Raw genomic sequence first — 22,460 nt, 5'->3', positions numbered from 1 at the left:
CTCTGTCTGGTATGCGTGTCTTTTGCAGTCCAGGACTCCTTGGTCTCCCTCTTCCTGTTTAAGGAACTGTTTCCCAAACTGTAGGTCACGACACACCAGTACATCACAACCTGATTGTTGGGGGGTTGTGAAACTAACAAGTTGAGAGCTGAGAAGGAAAATGTAGTGAGCCTTATGGAAAATGAAACTGAGTCACATGCGCATTTACCCGTTAGTCGGCAACTGTGCCTCAATCCCCTTTGAAGAGCAGGTTGAGAGGAATACATTGCTACCAGAATGGTCCTGATTCAATGAATCTAGCCCCAAAAACCACTCAAGTCCTCCCTCCAAGCTGACAAGAAGATATATTGAGCCCTATGGAAAGTGAAACTGAGCCACATTTGCACATTTATTTGCAACAGGCAATGTGTTGGTCTTTAAGGTGCTATAAGACAATTATGATTTTTCAGCAATGCTGAAAATGTTGCTGTGACCCTCAGGACGCTTTGTGGCATAACAAGCTGCCTGTGCCTGGTGAAACTCCCTGGGCTATCATGGAGGGTAGAAGTAGGTATAACTGGTTATAACCCCTGCTAACTGGTTAAGAGGCACTTTTTCAAATGGGTGCTCCTCTTTTATTTAGCAGGGGGAGAGTAACTGGCCTACCTCACCCCAGCAGTGTCTTTTCTATTGGCTGTCTGCTGGAGTTGCATCTTTTTAGATTGTGAGTCCTTTTGGGACAGGGAGCCATTAGATATTTGATTTTCTCTGTAAACCGCTTTGTGAACTTTTTGTTGAAAAGCGGTATATAAATACTGTTGTTGTTGTTGTTGTTGTAGGTAATTTGATTGGCCAAGGGACCAAATCTGTCAGTAATAGCCTGTAGAAATATGCAAAATATTTAGGCTGCTTTCTTCCCTGCGCTCCTCCCAAAGTTTCTGCCTGCAGTACCCTTTTGATACCAAAGCTAGTGAGTAGGGAATTATCTCTTTCACTTATTTTATGTCATACAACTGGAGAAGCAAAACTTGAGAAACATGTGGGATAGCTATCTCACAACCATCCTATTTTTTTTCCGTAGCTTCAGCATATTCAAGAACAGGTGTCTCCAAACTTTTCTGCACAAGGGCCAGCCACATCATATATCTGACATGTTGTCAAGAGCTGGAAAATAAATAAATGTAAATAAATAATAAATGCATTAGAGATGAAACTTAGATGAATGAATAAATTCCCTCCCCCCCCCTCCTTACAGATGTACTCCCTCCCCGCGCACAAACATGAAGGATTGAGGGGAGCAGAGGGCAAAATTGATTTGCACTAGAAGTGGAGGAGTGGATTTTGAAAAGGAAAATTAATTTTGGGAGACTGAATTTTTGAAAGGAGGAATATGGCAGAAAATCAATATTTTGGGGGGGGAATTTTTTGAAGGGAAAAATAATTTTGAGGGATTGGGAATAAAATTAATGTGTTGGAGGGAAAAAGAGTTGGGGAACATTTAAGTAATAAGTAAAAGTTGGGGAAAATCCGAGAGATTAATTTGTAAAGAGAAATCATGCTTTCAGTATGTGTTGGACAGATGGGACTGACTAGCCAGCAGTCAGTTCAGGGTATTGAATGCATCTGGAAGGATGTCCTTCTCTCAGGTTTCTAAAGGGCATGTTATAATTGGAGGAGTTGAGAATCTTGCTGGAGTTTATCTTGCTGGTGTGAGAAGCAGTGATGGGTGTGAACGTGTCTGAGAGGGTGGGAAGAAGGAACGGGGCAGGGGGATTATTGGCAATGGACAGGAGAGAATGAGAGCATAAGGTTGCTAGAACAGCAGAGGTGGTCCTGGGTTTTCCAGCGCCAGGACCACCTCTGCCTTTGCCGCCTCCTGCCCCAGAAATAATTGCGGTGACATCATTGCCACCACAATTACTTCCAAGTGGCTAGCTCCTCCATTCCCCCTTTGAAGAAGGGGGGAAGGGAGAAGGCAGCCCAGGCCTCGACAGCCTTTTCCACTGTTTCACAGCAACACGAAGGGCTCCATTGGAGCATTTTGGGGCCGCTGGAAGTGGTGCCCATGATCGGCGAGTGCCGCTTCCAGGAGGCAGGCGGCACTTGCTTCCTGGGCGCCGCTTCCAGCAGCCCCAAAGCACTCCAAAAGAGCCCTATGTGCTGCTTACAAGTGGCACAGAAGGCACTGTCAGAGCCTGAGAAGTGGCACGCATTTCCTCTGAAGTCAGAAGAGATGTGCACTGCTTCAGTGCTGCTCTGAAGGGCGCACCTCCCTTCCATTTCCTTAAAGGGGAAGAGGGGGCAGCCATCAGACATGACTGGGAACCACACCAAGAGTGGCTGCAGGAGTGCAACCATTCTTGGCACAGTTTCTTGCTGATCTGAATGCCACTCTCCTCCCCTTGAAGAGGAGGGGGCAAAGTGGTGCTGCTCCCTCAGAGTGGTGCTGCTCCTGGCATGCTGTCGCCAGGCCACCCCTCCCCCTTTATAGGAGGAGAGGAAAGGGGTGCCATAGAGTGTCTGTACTCTGGGAGTTGCAAGTTCCAGTACACTGACACTCTATGGCACCCCTTTCCTCTCCTCTTATAAAGGAGGAGAGGAGGGGTTGGCCCAGTCTGGTGTTGAATCACAGCTAGAGAGGCAGCACCTTGCTACCTCTTTGGCAGCGATTCTGGCCCACCCCCTCCTTCATTGGGAGGAGAGATTTTTTTTTTTAAAGTGAAATAAGCTCTACCAAAAAAAGGAGGTTGGAGGGGGAAGAGGGTGGCGGTGGTGCCCCCGGAGGGTTGGTGCTTGAGTCCATTGTCCATCTTGCCCCCCTCTAGATCTGCCACTGTAGAACAGGTGCATACAAATCCTAAAGGTATTTCTCAGGCAGTTTATAATAAGGTCCCTGCCCACCCCTGTGCTTCCCTCCCTTTCCTGACTCCCCTCCTCATTCCCCCGATCCCCTCTCCCCCAGGACACACATGTGAGAGCCAGAGATGACTCTGGAGGAAGGAGCAGGGCCACAAATGAGGAGGTTATATTACCCAAGCATCCAAGTACATTCGTTTCACAGACAAGGACTCCCCTGTCAGCCACTAGGGATATACCCATTTGTAAACTGTGTGGAAATGACTTGAAAATATGTACTAGAATCGTCACCCCCCCCTTTGCCATAATGTCCTGTTCCTTCTTTTGTTGTCAAGCCCAGTTGATAAATGAAGGCAGCAGAACTCAAAGGGAAGAAGAAGCATGATCCCCTTCTTCATTTGTGTTCATTTGCATTAAGGTGCTTGGAACAGCTGTTTTCCTTACATGACTGGAGAATCAAACCAGGGAAATATAAGGTAATTCCTTAGACATTTGTAAAACAAGCACAGAATTGACATGCAAAAATGGGGAGAGAAAGAGTAGGAAGGCAGCACTCACTGCACTGAGGGAGAGGAAGACCAAGGAACTATAGCAGGCAGGACTTAACTTCAGTCTGATCACATATTTTCCTGTGGCTGAGCCCTTGATGTGCAATTTACATGTAAGCCAACCTGAAAGGAGAGCTTTTAAAATAAACAGGCAGGCAGGCTCAGAAAGGGTCAGCATGTGCAGAGGCTGATGGGGGAAGGAGGAGAGGGGTGTGACATTGTGTTCTTGCTGACAAGCAAGAGCAAGCACAGGGCAGAGGGCCTCAGATGCAGCCTGATGAAGATCACAGAAAGGCAAAAGCTTTTCTCCCACAAAGTCAGACTGAATGTCTCCCACAGGCCTGATGGTAGCTGCAGCCAGAGGGTTCCTGGGGGCCAGATCTGGCCTGCAGGCTGTACTTTGGAGACACTTGTTCTAGAATACATTGAGAAATTTGCTCATGTATCCTCTTCCACCCTGTCTTAGATAATGCCGTAGGACAATTGAAGTAGAGAGTGAGATCCAAACTACATAATTATGTTCATTGAGCAGCATTGTAATTTGGGACTTAGTTCTGCTCATGTGTAGAAGTTATGGTTCAGATCATGACCATGTCACAAAAATAGAGGATACAAACATAGATGATATTATCCTTTTATCTCTGTACCATTTTCCTCCTGAAAAAAATTATACCTCTGAACTGGGCGTTTAACACTTAAAGTACCTTTTGTTACAGTGTGAATGTTGAAAAATATATGTCCTTTACCATGTACTTGAGTTACAGCTTGCTTGTCAAGGGCAAAAAAACTTTTTCACAAACTATTTTCATCAGCTTTGAAGTACCATGGGGAGTTGGAGGCATACAGTTTTGGCAGCTTAAAATAAGGAGCACTACAGCTATGAAACATATCTTGACATTTATCCAGGACAGTATATGCATGAAAAAGCAATTTAAGTCAGGTGATAAGATTTGGAAGAAAACCAACAGAAGTTTTGATTGCTGCTAGAAGGAATAGTATGACTTTTTGTGCTTATAAGAAAAAACATTGCTGTGCCATTACAGTGATTTGCATTAAAGCCTATTAGTTTGTGTCTAAAAATAGTGAATTTTGAGAGAAATAGTTTATGTTTTTGCCTTGATTTTTGGGGGGGTTTCCTAGCAATCTGTGATCTAGATATCTCACAAGAGGGGCAAGAGTTCTGTTTTTAATTGTGGACCCCTTATTGAGAATATTGTCTTCCTTATCATTGTACAGGAAATCACAATTTCATGTAATCTTAGGTAAAATTCATAGACCATAATTGTGAACAGTAAAAGTAAGAGTTTACTATATCAAACATGTAATCTGTACTCCAGTTTTTAAAAGCTGTGGTTTAGTGTCTAAGAAACTGAGCTATATTGAGATTTGTCTGTGCACTCTCCAGTGACCATGTGAGACAGATATGTGGGTGAAAGGGTCACTTTTATTAACAGTAATATACAGAGAGGGGACAGAGTGTCCTCTCCAGTGCGCGAAGCCTGGGTAAAGTAGATATGAAGGATAGACTGTTTCCCATGCAGCAAATCCCCCCTCTCCACGTCACTGAAATGGTCCAATGGAAAGGCAGAAGCCAATACAGTTGGTTCCAGCGGCGTCGCAGGAGTTGCCAGAACCGTGACTATGTTCAGCCATGAACTGCCTCAGGGACTGCAGCTCCGGATTTTGCCTCGAGGTTGACTTCTGAAGACTTTTCCATAACTGGATGTAGCCACAAGGCAGTGGAGGTTTGGGATCAGAGTTTTCCTTCTCTCAGATGAGCTGCCTTCCCACGCTGATGAATTCCATCTACCCGGTGGCTGTTTAGTCACCTCTTATGACAAGTACAGCCAAACTGAGGGCCTATTCTTATCCCCAGCCCCCAGGGTTCTGGACACTCTGTTCCAGAACCACCATTCAGAGCGGGATACCATAGTCTTCCAAGACTGAAGGATGCCAACAACAACAGAGAGGGAAAGCTTAAGACCTGCAGCAGTTAAGCCAAGACAGAGTGTAGTGCAGAGGCAGCTTGCTGAAGGGCATCTAACAGTAGGCCAACCCCCAGGTGGGCATTCCCACCCTCACTCAAAGCCGCACCCTCTTGCCAGGGCAGGCAAGCTTATAGAGTTAACTCTATAAGGGGCAGAGGCAGCTGAACCATGCAAGGCCGCTCATGAGCATTTGAGGCAGACCAGGCGATCTGGGCTTGGGGCTACCTGGCCAGCCCTTTGTGCTGGGGGGCAACTGAGGAGTAGGAGATAGGTCATGCCCTGCCTTTGCTGACCTTCAGGTGCACACAAAGAGGAAGTCTTTGTTTACTCACTAACCTGCAAAACAAAGTAACTGGGTTAGTAAGGAAAGAAGGTCTTTCTCAACCCTACCACAGTTGAGGTAGGCAAAAAATCTTCCTACCAATGGCCAATCAAAGGCCCCTGGAGGTTTTTGGGAAAACTTGAAGTGTCCATCCAACACCTATGGGCATTGTTCTGAGGCCCAGAGAGGCTGCATGCAGCCTCTTTGGGCCTCAGAACATCTCTGGATGTGACCCAAAGTCACTTCTGGTCATGTCTAAAGGTTAGATGAGTGCCCAGACCTGCAGGTTCAGTTATCCACAGGGTTCTGGGAACAGACACCCTTGCAGATGCCTAGGGCCAACTATACTTTAAAAATAGGCATTTGAAGAAGCCAATCCCCTCCATGGCTGGGCTAGCCCTGTCTGTGCTATAGTGATTTTGGTCCTTATTAACATCTGTGCTGTAGTGATTTTGGTCCTTCTCCACGTTGGTTGCCAAAGATCTCCAGCAGCTCATGGATCGTTTTAGCAAGGCCTGCCAAGATTTTGGACTGACGATCAGCCTTAAGAAAACACAGGTCATGGTTCAGGATTGGGCTCACCTCCCTGTATTACAATCTCTGCACATGAACTGGAGGTTGTCCATGACTTTGTGTATTGGCTCAACGATCTCCAACACTCTCTCTCTCGATGCAGAGCTAAACAAACACATCGGTAAAGCAGCTACCACATTTTCCAGACTCACAAAGAGAGTATGGTCCAGTATCACCTGCCAGGACAAAGTTCCAAACAACACAGTCCTGGAACGAGCTGGAATCCCTAGCATGTATGCACTGCTGAAACAGAGACGCCTGCGTTGGCTCGGTCATGTTGTGAGAATGGATGATGGCCGGATCCCAAAGGATCTCCTCTATGGAGAACTCGTTCAAGGAAAATGCCTTTCAGGTAGACCACAGCTGCGATACAAGGACATCTGCAAGAGGGATCTGAAAGCCTTAGGAGTGGACCTCAACAGGTGGGAAACCCTGGTCTCTGAGCGGCCAGCTTGGAGGCAGGCTGTGCAGCATGGCCTTTCCCAGTTTGAAGAGACACTTGGCCAACAGACTGAGGCAAAGGGGCAAAGAAGGAAGGTCCATAGCCAGGGAGACAGACCAGGGACAGACTGCACTTGTTCCCAGTGTAGAAGGGATTGTCACTCCCGAATCAGCCTTTTCAGCCACACTAGATGCTGTTCCAGAACCACCATTCAGAGCGCAATACCATAGTCTTTTGAGACTGAAGGTTGCCAACTAACTAACGTTGGTTGGTAACATCTTTCCATTCAGGACTGGCTGGTATCTGTCACAAGATATCATAAGGCCCCTGATTAACATATTATCTTTAGATTCTGCTGAATCCCACAGCTGTTGAATGGTTCTGAATTTTCTCTTTGGTGTCAAGGCCTGAGTAGTTAGGCAACTCCAGTTTCTGACTGAAGTTAGTTAGCTAGATTTGTATGTGTACAATTGTTTTGGGGTGGAACCAGAATTGTTTGCCCTGGTGGGTGCCTTATTATAAATTGCCTTGAATCCTATTATGTCGAAAGACTTGCACTTTTTCTCTAACCAGTCTAACTGGTTTTATCTTTCCTTTAAAAATAAGAGTACGCGCAATGATATTATTCTTAAGTTCAAGTTCACTATGAATAAGAAGGACAGTGGAGCAGTAAGAAGAGAATAGGGGATGAGAGACCAGGAGGAAGGAGAATGACATGGGGAAGGCAAAGGAAGTTAGCAGAGAATGTGAGGAAGGAGTCCAGGGAGAACAACAACAGAGGGGAAGAGAGAAAGGAAAGACCTGGCACATACCATAGAGCAGGGGTGTCAAACTTTTTGGCAGGAGGGCCACATCATCTATCTGAAACTGTGTTGGGGGCTGGGAAAAAAGAATTAATTTACATTTCAAATTTGAATAAATTTGCATAAATGAATATATTAGAGATGAAACATATGAATGAAGGAAGGTCTTGCAATAGCTCAAGGCCTATAAAAGGCCTTGCACGAAGCAAGGCCAGCCTTTTCTTGCTGCCACTGCTACATCACAGATATGAAACAGCAAGCAGTGGAGGGAGCCCTTGCCCCACAGCTCACGCGAGAGGTTGAACAGTTGGCCATCATGCTGAGAGCAGTTACATCAGGCCAACTTGGGCTCCAGCAAGTCTCCAGAAGGCCAGAGGTTCTTTGGAGATTGGGGGCTCCCTGAGGGCCGGATTGGGAGTCCTCAAGGACCGCAAGTGGCCCCAGGGCCGGGGTTTGGGCACCCCTGCCATAGAAGAATACAGAGAAAACAGGTTCAGCAGGGGGAGATGAAAACCAGAGGCATACATGCTGGAACAAAACCTGAGGAGAAAAGCCAAGGCTCAAGAAAAATGGAAGGAATGGAGTAGAGACTGGTATAGGGAGGGGAGGGGTGGAGCCTCAGAACAGGCAGAAAAAAAGAGAAAGTGCCAGAGGTTGGAAGAGGAAGAGCAGGTAGTAAGAGAATAAGCAGACCAGGGGGAGGAGGAGAGCCTAAGAGAGAGTGGAAGACAGAAGGGAGAAGGCCAGAAGGAGTTGGGTGGAATATGCAGCCTGGAGTTGGAGGCTGAAATCTGGGAGGCTGGAGTCTGAAATCTGAAATCTGAAATGGAGTCTGAAATCTGGAGGCTGAAATCTGGGAGGCTGCCTGAAAGTGCCAGGCTGCCTGGCTGGAGTCAGAAATCCGAAATCTGAAATGGAGGCTGAAATCTGGAGGCTGAAATCTGGGAGGCTGCCTGGACTTGGAGGCTGAAATCTGGGAGCCTCAGTCAGCCAGCCAACCTCAGTTTATTAAAAACATAGTAAAAGAACATAAGGTACATTTTTATTCTTTTTAAATTCTGGTCTTCACCACCTTTTTGTAAGCACTATCCGAGTAAGTGCACTGTAAACAACATACCAGTAAAACAGTGGTTCCCAACCTGGGATTCATGTACCCCCAGGGGCACTCAACAGGACCTTTAGGGGTACTTGTAAAAGCATGGCGTAATGCAGGTCATGCTCCAGAATGGCTTGCAGGGCCAGCAAGGCAGAAAGGGAGGCAGCTAGTTGGCTGTGAAAGCCCCACCAGTAGCTAGTTTTTGGTCATCAATTCATGTATGCACCAGTGATTGAAAACCAGCGCAGTAAAAAAGCTGAAACATAATATGGAAAGTGGTCTGTCCCTATAATTTCTCAGGACACTTCTGGTACAAAACAGTGCAAAGGCAGAGTCTTCTGTTCTTCAAACAGATAAAAAGAGAAAACACTCTGATGAATACATGAAGTCTGGGTTTTCATATGGAGGAGATGAGGGCTTGTATTATTAAGTACAACATTTTGCTAATATGAAGGGTACAATTGATGGAAATGGGCTGCCAAGGGATATGCAAGTGAAAAAGGTTAGGAACTACTGCAGGAGATCCATGAATCAAATCCACCTTTAAGGTGTCTGGTGTGTTGAGCCCAAAGCTCTACATATAACATAAAACTTATAACACATAACTGAAAGTGTGCAGTTCAGTTCACAGCAGAGAGATGAGCTGCATATATTTGTAACCCTTTTTACTCAAAAGTAGACCCACTGCTTTCCATGGGAGTTATTCTTAAATAATGGTGCACTGAATTGTAGCCTGGGACTTTATTTCTAATGGAAAGGAGGATCCCATCCTGGTGTTTAAAAAAAAGACTTCTGCCAAATGCCTGCATTTGCAAAAAGGAACCAGGTTGCAGCAGCATTTGCAAAAGAGGAGAATAAAAAGTTAACTTTGGCTAGAATTTCCCAGGAAAGTTACTATAGAAATTGTGTTGCTTCTGATGGGCAAGAGGTGCCTACCTGCTAGAGAAACTTTTCAGAGTTGAAAGGCTCTGCCCTCTGATTGACCCGGAGATAAGGCGAAGTGATAATTGGAGCTTGATTACTTGACAAAAATTTTACGTACTGTAGGCAAGTATCTATGGTAAGTTTTCTTAACCATACAGGAAGTTGTTCAGTCATACATCACAGTTACATTTACTTTCTTTGAGGCATTAAGTTCTTACTTAATTACTTTGTGACTGATCGACCACTGCATATTTTCTCGTCTGTCATTTGCAGCTCATGAGTTTCTAGGTGAGAACAAAATGTTCATTTCTGGTTCATGCTTAGTTAATGACATCACTTCCTGCTTAATGATGTCACTTCCATCCCTCAGCAGGCACCATGAATGCTAACTTTGGCCTGCGGTATGAAATAAGTATTACACCCTGCACTAGAGTAATGCTGTCTTATTCTCTGGACTTGAACCGTGGCACACTGCCAAAAAACTTAGTCATGCCTACTCTAGGGTGAATGGTTCTGTTTTGTTCATGCCATTCTGGTCTTGAATAGTGCTTGGAACATGACTGAGTTAGACAAGGATGAATCTATTGCTTTAAATATATGATACTGAATTTAATGAGATTTGAGAGAAGAACGTATGTAAAAATTAGCCAATGTGTCACTAGACATCTGGTAGAGTGTGCACATCTTAGGGGAATGAACAAGGGATTGTGTACATGGCATGGTTAATATGCATAACTTTCAAGTCATGTTGGCATTGTGTATACTGAAAGTGAAGATATGTAGTCTGAAAGTGTGAAAAATTTGTTGCAGTTCAGATGCTTTGCATATCCCCAGGCATCATTTAGAGATTATGTTGGTTTGAACTGGGCAATATGTGAAATCCCCTATCAGTGATGTTCACTTGTGTACATTCCCCATTACATGCAGTAAATGTGCTTAATAGCTCGTTTTATGCACCCTCCAACTTGTATTAATCACAATACTTTCTGAGTTTGGTTGAGTTGGAACTTTTTCATATTTTTGTTTTACATTGTTACCTTGAATGTCTTTTATGTTCCATTTAGTAGAATAAAACTGCTGACTTGATCTTCTTAATTGGATTTAATTGTATGGAGTGCGGAATAGGGGTTTTCCTGGAAACTTTTGTAGTGTGCTCAGATGTTGGAGTACACCTCCCTGTATAGAAAAAAAAGTTTATTTGAAAATAATTTGTTTAGTTGTGGGGGATGGATTGCTTCCAAAGTAATATTTTGCTTGCAAATAAGAGTGGGACTTGTTGAGAAATGGGAGAAATAACTGTGATAATTCATTTATTGCTGTACTACTACATATTCTCTGTGCCCTTTCCAGGGGAGCACTTACTTTGAAAAAAACATATCCTTGGATGAAAAAGTTCTATATTCAAGATGAAGCAAGAAAGAAAATTTATGACCTAGTCCCTATTGTAGTAAATAGCTGTACATTTGGGATGAATCAGCCCACCAACCATATCTTAAAATGGTTTTTAGAAAGCGTTTTTCTCTGTCTAAACAATGAGAGTTTGAGTGCTTTGTGGGAGTATTTTTTCCCCAAGTTCTGCATATTTCTTTTTTTATGAAGCTTCAGATCTTGATTATGGTGTTTAACAAACTGGCTGGTGAAGCATCTGATGCCCCAGTGGGAACTTTCAAAGTCACTGAGCACATTTTTCCTAGCCAACATTCCTGTCTATCTAATTTAATGTATGACTTCCATAGTTTATGACTTCCATGTATGACTTCCATAGTTAGCTGCCTTGGGTCCCTTTGGGGAGAAGGGCAGGGTATAAATAAAGTTATTATTATTTTAGTTTCAATTACCAATTAGATGGAGCAGTTTAAAATTGCTCCTCCATGCTATAAACATGCAGACATCTAACATTCCAATTCCAATTGTTGGGTTTTTTTCTTCTGTGTGGCACACACTCTGGTGTGCAGGGGTGCATGTGCTGGGGGGGCAGACTTGATCTGCAGATAAGTGAATCCACGAATACGGGATCTGTGGATATGGCCCCCCCTGGACTTGGAAGAAGTTGATTGCCACACCTGGAGTATTGTGTCCAGTTCTGGTTGCCGCATCTCAAAAAAGACATAGTAGAAATGGAAAAGGTGCAAAAGAGAGCGACTGAGATTATTACAGGGCTGGGGCACCTTCCTTATGAGGAAAGGCTACAGCATTTGGGCCTCTTCAGCCTAGAAAAGAGACGCCTAGGGGGGACATGATTGAGACATACAAAATTATGCAGGGGATGGACAGAGTGGATAGGGAGATGCTCTTTACACTCTCACATAACACCAGAACCAGGGGACATCCACTAAAATTGAGTGTTGGGAGAGTTAGAACAGACAAAAGAAAATATTTCTTTACTCAGCGTGTGGTTGGTCTGTGGAACTCCTTGCCACAGGATGTGGTGATGGCATCTAGCCTGGACGCCTTTAAAAGGGGATTGGACATGTTTCTGCAGGAAAAATCCATTACGGGGTATGCGCAACCTCCTGATTTTAGAAATGGGTTATGTCAGAATGCCAGATGCAAGGGAGGGCACCAGGATGAGGTCTCTTGTTATCTGGTGTGCTCCCTGGGGCATTTGGTGGGCCGCTGTGAGATACAGGAAGCTGGACTAGATGGGCCTATGGCCTGATCCAGTGGGGCTGTTCTTATGTTCTTATGTAAGTTTAAAAAGATGATATATTTGAAATGTGAGAATTAGAAACATACAGCTATCTTGTGTACAGTCTCAGATCAGTTTAGTTACAGTGGACACCCTCTCTTCCTCTATTGTGTAACAGAGATGCTAAAAACCCTGAAATACTAATTTTACTTGTAAGGAAATACATATTTTAATTTTTGATTGATGAGGGAAAATATATATATATAAAAGTACAACTTTCTCCTTGAGATAAGAATGGAGGATGTGACAGTTAAAGATGCAACGGTGCGCTGGGCAAAAAATTTTGGATATAACATACCGACTGACGACTGGAAACAAATTTGGAATTTAAATATTAAGATAACTAAAGCAGTGTCTTTTAAAGAGAATTTATATAAAATGTTTTATAGATGGTATTTAACTCCAGAGAAAATAGCAAAAATGTATTCTGGGTTCTCAAACAAGTGCTGGAAATGTAAAGAGATTGAGGGAACCTTTTATCATATGTGATAAATCATATGCCATTTAGTTATTTGATTTTTCTCTGTAAACCGCTTTGTGAACTTTTAGTTGAAAAGCGGTATATAAATACTGTTAATAATAATAATAATAATAATAATAATAATAATAATAATAATAATAATAATAATAATAATAATAATATGTGGTGGGCATGCGAAAAAGCAAAGAAATATTGGAAAATGATACATAAGGGCACAATCCAAACAGTGCCTTATGCCTGCCCAAGTCCCTTGGGCCGGCATAAGAGGGTCACAAATGTACCGTAAAGCACGTTTTTGCCTCCTTGCAGGGAAGCCAAGCTGGCACTCTGAGAAGCGCCGACCTGCGGAGGCTGGCATAAGCCTCTGCCTCAGCTTCTCCGCAACCGCTTGTCGGCACGCTTGCACCGGCACAAGTGGAAAAGCTAGGCGTGGGGGGGAGGAGGAGGGAGAGAGGCGTTCCTGGGCAGGGGGAGGGTGGGCGATGGTGGGTCCCGGTAGCGGGTGTGCAGTGAGCCGGAGGCGGGGCCGGGACCCGGCAGTTGTGCCGGATCCCAACCCCCGTCCCCGTGGAGAACAGAGCGCTTCAAGCCGCTCCACTCTCCTCTGACTTGCGCTACCTCCAGAGGTGGCATAGAGGCAACTTCACTTTATGCTGGGCAAAGTTTGATTCTGATCAGACTGATGGATATACTTTTGAGCCACCAGCAGTATAGAGTTGTAGGACCAGTTCACATGTATATGGTAATCTAGATAAAAGCAACCTTATAGAAAATTCTTTGCAAAACCAGAAGGGGGGCACGTTCGCTGCACTTTCACTTTTGAAGACTTGGGGAGCCCTGCAGACCCTTACGCAGGGCTCCCCACACCCCCAGGAGGCTGCTTCATGGACTGGTAAGTAAATGTCTGTCCCTGCAGCCCTCTTAGCGGGGGGGGGGGAATCCTGGGGATCGTGTCGCTATCTTCCCCCCACCCCTTAAGGGGAAAGTGACCAGGGCTCACAGGCTGGGGGATCACAACATCCCAGTTTGAAAAGCCCTGCCCTAAGGTGTCACAACGCATACTTTGGGAACCCCATACATCATTTTGTAAGTCTCTATTTGTAAATCTTTATTAATTTTGTAAGTCTCTACTACTTTACCTTAGTCACCTATTTTACAAAGTAAAAAACCCCAAATGCTATAGCCTTACCTCATGGAAGGTGTTCCAACTCTCTAATCATTTTCGTTGCCCTCTCATACACCTTTTCCAGCTCTGTGATACAAGGTGTGAACAACCAGAACTGTGCATAGTGTTCCAAATGCGGCCGCACCATAGATTTTTATAGGGCCAGTACAGTATTAGCAATCTTATTCTTGGTACCTTTCCTAAGGACTTCCAGCATAGAATTTTCTTTTTTTACTATTGTTGCATGCTGGGTTGATGTATTAATTGAACTATCCATGACAACCATAAGATCTTTTACATAGAGGACTAAAGATCAACCTCAGCCATTTCTATGGGTATGTAACAGGTTTGATCTGTGTTATATCAAATGTTCTTTCAAATGCCTAGTTTATAAACAACAGACATTGTTATATAAAGGAAAATTTGGGAATTTTTCCTTGCTTGATCAGCTGCCAAATTTCATTACAAAAAGTATACGTATACCTTAACCTGAGCCCTGGAAAGTGGGAGAAAAAACCCTCCTCATTTGTTGATGGAAGCTAGACTGATGTTTTTTACTGTGGTTCATACAAAATTGATAGTAAAAGTTGAAACACTTGGTAATGCATTTTTTAAATTGAAATATGCGCCTTCCATATTATTATTATTATTATTATTATTATTATTATTATTATTATTATTATTATTAACAGTATTTATATACCGCTTTTCAACCTAAAGTTCACAAAGCGGTTTACAGAGAAAAATCAAATAACTAAATGGCTCCCTGTCCCAAAAGGGCTCACAATCTAAAAAGATGCAAATGAATACCAGCAGACTGCCACTAGAACAGACAGTGCTGGGGTGAGGTGGGCCAGTTACTCTCCCCCTGCTAAAAAAAGGAGCACCCACTTGAAAAAGTGCCTCTTACCCAATTAGCAGGGGTAAATTGGGTAAATATCCTGAGTATGGTGTAGTAAATAGTATGGTGTACACATGATCTGGAAAAATATGTGTGCAGTGTTTACCAGTGCATACCTGGTGGTGATTCAGGAGACCATGTGGTGCTGGGTGACAGATGGGTTGGGGCAGCATTCTACAGCCTCCTAGAGGACAAAAGTAGTCACTTCCAGTTTTCTGCTGGAAACCAGAAGTGACAATTTTTGGCTTCCAGAAGGCCTTAGAAGGCCTTCTGAGGATTGAGAGATGGGCACATTCTTTCTGGTCCTCAAAATGCCTCGAGGGGGAAGCAGTGGATGCGAGGGGTGATACCTCCAGATGGGGGTGCCACACTGGATGTGTGCCCCTAGTTGCCACACTGGTGAGGAACACCGCAGGTGCTTACTTTAAGAGGGAAAGACTGAGTTTTAATATTTAGTTTTTGGATGGAAGTGAAAGATATGGCATAACATTTAAATAACCTGATCTGTATGGAAAAGATTCGTGTTAGAGCCGCATCAAATATCTGGCACAGTGTCGAGGGCTGGAAAAAAAATTAAATATAAAATTTAAATAAATACATTAGAGATGGAACTTAGATGAATGACTGAAATGAATGAATGAATGAATGAATGGGCTCAAATGTCCAGGATTTCTCCAAGCACCAACACAGTCCAAGATATAAAGCATACACTTAAATGGACCCCCATTCCCCCACTCCATAAGCACAACTCTGGTTGTGTTTGGTCAACTGGGCCAGAGGCTCTCAGGGAATCAGAGGTTGGCTGCAGGCCGCATCTGGTCCCCAATACGGGGTTTGGAGACCCCTGGTCTAACCTAACAGTCTTGGATAACTTGTACTAATCTGCAACTGTATTCTGAAACTTAAGACTGCAATTCTAACCTCACTTTCCTTGGAGTAAGTCCCATTGAACACAATAGGATTTACTTCTGAGTATACCTGATTAGGATTGTGCCTAAAATCTAAAGGGCAAGCTACGCATTACTTTTGGGTTCATTGGCAGTATGTCTCTGAGTACCAGTTGCATGGGAGCAATGATGGGAGAGAATTTAGCTTTTTCCCTCTTGTTTGTGGGCTTTCTGAAGGCAGCTAATAGGGCCACTGAGGCCCTATGTTGAACTAGATGGACCTTTGGCCTTATCCAGCAGAGTTTTCTTATGTAGGACCTTAGAGTGAAGAGCACTCAATCTTTATGAGAAGTTTTATGAGATTGCTTACAAAAGCTTGAATTTTTATGCATTTATTAGCTCCTTATAAGTGGATTGCCCAGTATTGCATATCTCTCATAAAATCTATGCATGGATGTTAGAACATTGAAGTTTTGAAGTAGTCAAATTTAAGCAATAAAATATGCCATCAGAGAGTTTCACAATGTCTGTGAGAGAGAAAACTTGACAAAATAGCCTGAAAAACCTGTTTCGAGCAGGAGTGGGGAAGGGTGTAAACTAGCAAGGACCCAATGTTGTTTGCTGCTGCCTTAGGCCCAGTGCTGCTGGGAACAAGCAGAAAGCGAATCAAGGCAGGTCAGCTCTACTTCCTCCACTGGTGCTGGAGCAAGAAGAGAGGGACCAAAGAAAGTGCTGCAGCTGACTCCCCTCTCTCCAACTCCTCCCCAGCTGTTTAGAAAAGCAAAGTGGGCTGGAAGATGGAGACAGGTGGAGCCCTCCTCCCTCTCATGCCTTCTTCCTCCACATGGATCCTGTTTCAAATGAACAAAGCGCAGAGCATGCTGGGAGCAGCTCAGGAAGGTAATGGGAGAAGACTGGCCTTCCTTCCTTCCTTCTCTTATCTACCAGGCAAGAGTGTGCCTGTGCACAAGATATTTTTTTTAATTTATTGAATGGCAGGCTTATACTCTTGGCTTGCCTTAGGCAGCAGCTAAGCTTTGGCTGTACTTGGTGAGAGTAAGAAAGATGACAGCATGTTACAATTTGCTGCCAGATACAGTGGTTCAGCACTGCAGTGCATGGAACCAAGGTTGGCTTTAGGCCAATTTGGCAAATTGGGCCCAATCCTCAGGGGCTCCCATGCTAGGCCAGCAGATCATGGCACTTGCCTGAGTCTGAGAGATCACTTCTCAGCAGTGCTGTGCCAAACCAGCAGAAGAAATGCTGCCTGAATGAGCAAGCACTTGCAGAGTTTGCAAGGTACACATGCCTTGCCTGGGCCAATGCCACCGACTTGCAAGTGAACTATCATATAACTACATAGGGTTGTTTCTAAGGGTGCAGTCCTAACCCACTTTCCAGCACCAACATAAGGGGAATTCACCTCCTAGGTAAGGAAAGAAACATTTCCTTACTCTGAGGAGGCCTCCGTGAGTGCCCCCAACTTCAGGATGCAGACATGTCCCATTGGCACAGCTATGCCAGTACTGAAAAGTGGGCCTAAATCTTTTTATTCCCTATGCCATTTAAAATTCCATTGAGAAGAGTTGACTACAGGTCAAATAAAGGCTTTTCATTGTCTCCTTTCAGCATTTGTTAATTTTGAGTGAATTGTAGATTTGATTTCCTCTCCCCCACTGTCACTGGTATTCTCTGATATAGTCTTTATGTTTCCACAAATCCATGTAAAATTTTAATTATTTGGTGTGGCTGTTTGCACAAATAGGCATATTTCTTTTAAAAATTTAGTTTAAAATCTTAAATGTAGGATTATGCAGAGTTTAATTCAAGAGAGTTGCAATCTTAATGAGGACTGTATGCCTCTTCACAATTTTTAATCCTGCCATTGCTCTCTCAATCTACAATTTTTGACTACCAGAACACTATTAAAGGGCTTACAGTTGCATTTCTTTCTTAGTAAATGATGAATAATTTTGGACTTTTGAATTAACATGAACAAAATGTAAGGCATTTTCAAACATGAGACTTAAATAGGACTTAAGCTTTTTTGCTATTTGTTAACTTTTGGTAATTTCTTGTGGAGAAGAGAATGTGGAGGGATATATTTGAAAATTTAAATCAACATTTTAGCCAACGTAGGTGTAATATTCACTTTCCAAACCTAGTTGAAGGAGATGCTTTAAGCCTAATGAGGAAGCAAGCGCTTTTTTGAATAATTAACCAGATAGATGTTCAGTGGTTTTTTTGTGAATGCCAGTGTGCACAATTGTAACTTTTCTTAATTGGTATTTCCTTGGCTAAGCCAAGCACAATTTGTTCCTAAACTTTATCTACAGATATGGATTTTCTATGCCCTGATGTTCGTAACAATGAGAATATAAATGTTTTATATTATTATTATTATTAATATCATTATTTATATTAATAAAATGTTCTGCACTATATGCACTGAATGTTGAGAATATTTTCTTTTCCAAATTTCAGGTTGGGTGGGACTATATCTGCATACAAGATTGTACCAGATGAAATAGAAGATATTAAGGTATAGTATGAAGTGCTATCTTTCAGTACTTTAATATATTAGTTTTTTTAAGCTTCCACAGTACTAAAAAAAAAGCCTTTTGTTTTTGGGCTTACTGAAGTACACAATCATGCTTTCACTACTGAATTTAAGAAGTGCCTCTTTCAACAGCTAGCATGACATCTGGAGCAATCTGTATAATTAATGAACAATGTAATGGAAAAATTATTTTTGTCTTTTCCATTCATTTGTTGAAGTCCCTTCTTGCAGTGAAAGTTGATTATTTTAGCTGCATTTCTGAAAAGTGATAAGTATTTGAATCTACCTAGAAAATAATACAAAGGCTTTTCTCTACAATTTTATTTTTAGCTGATGCCTTCATTCATGCTATTAACTAGTGTTTAATTAAATAGTGATTAGGCTCCAATGTATGTCAGATCACTGAAGTAAACTAGCAGCACAGTACATGCCTACTCCAGAAGTAAGAGCCCAATCCTAACCATTGCCAGAGCTGCTGGTGCAGAGGGAGAAGATAAGAGTAAGGGAAATCCAATGCCTCACTCACCACTGGATCCTATGGGAGATACCGGCACCGCCGACTGGCGCAGGAACGGTGCAGGAACGGCGCCAAGCCATGGCGGAGCAAGGGCGGGTGCAGCGGCAGCGTCACGGCAGCGACTGTGCTGAGCCTGCACACAAAGGGCCACCCAGCGACGGCGGAACCTCTGTCAGGGACGCCGGACACCACGTTGCCTGGCAACCATGGAGCACCTGTGCAGCACCCGTCAGAACATAGGGAAGGCTGCTGCTTGAAGACATACATGCCCTGTTGCACAGAAGAGGCAAGTGCCCCTGCTCCTGGCCAGCGCAAGGGCTGGCACAGCACACTGGAAAGTCATGCTACACCCATGTCACACAATGCCAGTCAGTGCATGCACACTTGCAACCATGGAGACAGTGCAAGAGAGAGTGCAGACAGGCTAGCTGAACATGGGGCCCTGTGCATTTGCCGCATGCTGCAGGAAGGTTGGCTGGCTGGCTAGCTTGGGGAGAGGCCAGCCATGCCCCCACTACAGCCCGGGACACCTGCCCGCCACAGCCATCCATGGTGTCACCATGCCTGCAGCAAGTGTTGCCACCCCCATGCCACGGTGAGGCTGCACATGGGATTTATGGGGGGAGGGGAACAGGGGAGGGGGAGGGGAAGGGAGAGAGGCAAGGGACATAGCCCTAACAGGGCTCAGAATGGGAACGGCCATGGGGACGGTCATGTGGTGGTAAAGCATCACGCTGCTCTGCACTCTGTGCTTGGGTGTGAGGCCTCCGAACCATGGGAGGCTCCTGGGGCGGAAGCTCTTGCTCACCTTGGCCAACCGGGGTCTGGGAAGCTCTGCGGAGCACCTCAGAGACCTCCATGCGCATATCCCGCTGGTGATCTGGCTCCAGGACGTCCTTGGCTATGTCTTTCCAGCAGGTGTGTCCTGGCCCATGCTCACCCAGGGGCGCTGCAGTCTGTGGGGAGCAAGAGGGGTGCAAGGAGGAAGGGGAGGCAGCCCCCCATACTCACCCAGGACTCCCCCCCGTCTCAGCCAGCCCTCACCTGGCAGAACTGCAGCCTGTGGGGAGCAAGAGGGGTGCCAGACTGCTCCCATGGTGGCTGTACCTGCCTGGAGCTTCAGAGGTTGGCACACCTAGGAGAGGACCTGTGTGAGTAGCTGTTAGTGTTCATCCAATACCCCAATCCTCAGCCCTGTGTGCACTCAGTGTACAAGTCACTTGTGGGTGCAGGGTGAGCTGTGGGTGTTTGTGCATGGTTCCCACCACTGGAACCCACCATGGACGTTACCTGCATGAAAGCTGCTGCTGAAGTTCACTTGTAATGAGATACCTGGGAGGATAGATGATAGGTGTTTGTTAGTTTGTACCAGCAATCATCCCCCTCCCCCACCAGGGACCTGCAGAGTGTGCATGGCCCTGGGTGCTTGTTTGGTGCAGAGTGCAGTTGTGGGTGTTAGTGCTGCAAGTGCTCCCCTCCACCAAAGTCCCCCCTTAGGAGGGCTGGGTGATATAGCCCCATGCCACGTACCCTCTGTTCTGGTGTATGTTGTGCTAGGACTGAGCTTGTATGGCTGGGCAGGTGTGGAGTGATTGGCTACTGGCTTACCACCATATTCTATCCTCTCATGGGTGGGGCCTGGTGTGGTGCTGGTCTGCAGGTTGTTTGACTTTGTTGAAGGGTAACACCTTTCCATGGGCTCCGATGGGTCTCCTCCATTCTACAGCGAGTGTTTTGCTGGCTCTGCGAGCTGGGGGCAGAAGGGGGCGTGTCAGCTCTGTTTGGGGGCTTTGGATTTGGCAGTGTCGCGTTGGCGGCGCCTCTCCTGCACCAGCCCTGGCACATCCTCCGCCACGCCTCTGGAACGCCCATGGCACGCCCCGCAGCGCCTCACCACCTCCCAGGACTGTAATGGCATCCGAATGGTGCCTGGCCTGCTTACGCCTGCGCTCATCCAGCGCTGGCTTCCTCCCACCGGTGGTGCGGCTCTACCGCTGGCATTGGCTCTGCATAGGTTTGGGCTATAAGTTCCCTCAAGTTAAATGGGACTCACTGTCAAGTAAGTGTATATGGGATAGTAGTCTTTTTTTTCTCTCCAAATAAACTTCCAGAATCTTAGCTTGATTTCAATATGCAATTAGATCTCTACTTTCTTCATATTTATTATTTGTTAATTATTTTAAAATATATATTATTTGCAGGCTTGTAGTTAGGACTTGGGAAGATGCAGACTCTGCATGATGTACATTGAAAGAAGTTTTTTATGTAGTAGTTCAATGTTAGAATATTTAAAGAAGTACAGATATCCACTTGTAATGTCCATAATGGGTGGATGCTCCACCCCGGGGGCTCAGCAGGAGATGGGGGAATTACCCAAGTGTGGCTTGGATACATCTGGTGGAAAGAAGATATGGTCACTTTTACGCAGTCTGTTTACTGTGAGGTGCTTGACATTCATGGAGCCCTGTTATGTCACAGGTCTCCTTTACAATGAGTTATGCCATTGCTGCTTGCTGGGGGAGTCCACGGGCTGCCTCTGCCCCCCAATGTCCCCTTTAGTGAGTCCCCGGCCAATGCATGATGGACGCACCACCCCTGGCCCTGGCTTGGAAGCTGCCAGGCATTAACATCCCTGGGGTCAGTTTCAATGTGCTTTGGAAGCCCCCGGCTGGATGCTGGTTCTGCCCCACTTGGCCTATCTGACCTTGGGTTGGCAGCCTGGGACCTCTGTTGATTCCGCTCCCTTTGGGGCTTTCCTGAGGCTGCTGGAAGCCCCGGCAGATCCCAGTCCTGGGGGCACCCGGGGCCTTCCAGGCCCGATTCCCTCCCTCCAGGGCTGGGATTCCATAGAACCCTTTCAGTCAGGGACAGGCAGAGTAAAATTGGAGCTGATGCCCCCTATAGCTGCCCCTCCAACGCTGCAGCCACCTGGAGAGGAGCAACCTCTCCCAATGGCTACAGTGTCCCTAATGAGCCCAGCCACCTGGCTGGGCTGGCCTGCCCCTTCTGGTCTTGCCACGGGCCCGAGATCCCAGGCCAGCTAGCAGACCGGCTGGGCAGCGAGGCGAGCAGGTGTGCCTCCCTCACACAGGGCTTCCCCAGCTGCCCCTGTTGAGCCCGGGCGCGCCCTATGCCTCCCATGGCGCCAGAGCTAGGGTTCGCGCTTTCTCCTGGCCCCTCTGCGCACCTCCTTCCCCCACCTGCGGTGTGGACCAGCCACCTCCCTGAGAGCTGTTAACTGCCCCCCTCAGGGCTAGCAGCCTCGTGACACCACTCACGAGGTGAGTTCAATTCAAAGAAAATTGAGAAAGATAATCTAGAGCAGTATTTCTCAGATTGTGGGTTGGGACCCAGTAGGTGGGTTGTGAGCCAATTTCAGGTGGGTCCCCATTCTTTTCACTATTTTATTTTTAATATATTAGACTTGATGCTACCATGGTATGTGACTGCATTTGGGGAAATGTTGCAGACCTGTACTTTTAACAAGCTACTCTGTATATTCTTTTAACAATGATAGTCAATGGAACTTACTCCTGGGTGAGTGTGGGTAGGATTGTTAAAAATTTTCCTGCTTGATTATGTCACTTCTGGTCTCGATATCACTTCCAGTGGGTCCTGACAGATTCTCATTCTAAAAAGTGGGTCCCAGAGCGAAATGTGTGAGAATGCTGTAATTCTTTTGAGTAAAGCTTGACTAAAATTTTGATATTGGATTGGTTTTGTATGCTT

General features: G+C 45.2%; 1 protein-coding gene across 6 annotated transcripts in view; it reads left to right on the top strand.

The window, feature by feature from the left end:
• Window positions 1–22,460, top strand: part of GPHN (gephyrin) — a 464,667-nt gene that overhangs the window by 124,842 nt on the left and 317,365 nt on the right. For all 6 annotated transcript variants that reach the window (XM_066612401.1, XM_066612402.1, XM_066612400.1 and 3 more), the window contains exon 3: window positions 18,139–18,196. In XM_066612401.1, the coding sequence (XP_066468498.1) occupies window positions 18,139–18,196 (58 nt within the window). The remainder of the gene's footprint in view (window positions 1–18,138; window positions 18,197–22,460) is intronic.

Source organism: Tiliqua scincoides, chromosome 1, assembly GCF_035046505.1.
Source record: "Tiliqua scincoides isolate rTilSci1 chromosome 1, rTilSci1.hap2, whole genome shotgun sequence".
Classification (NCBI taxonomy): Eukaryota; Metazoa; Chordata; class Lepidosauria; order Squamata; family Scincidae; genus Tiliqua; species Tiliqua scincoides.
The sequence above is the reverse complement of the archived record's forward strand: the minus strand, read 5'-3'. Positions and strand labels throughout refer to the sequence as shown.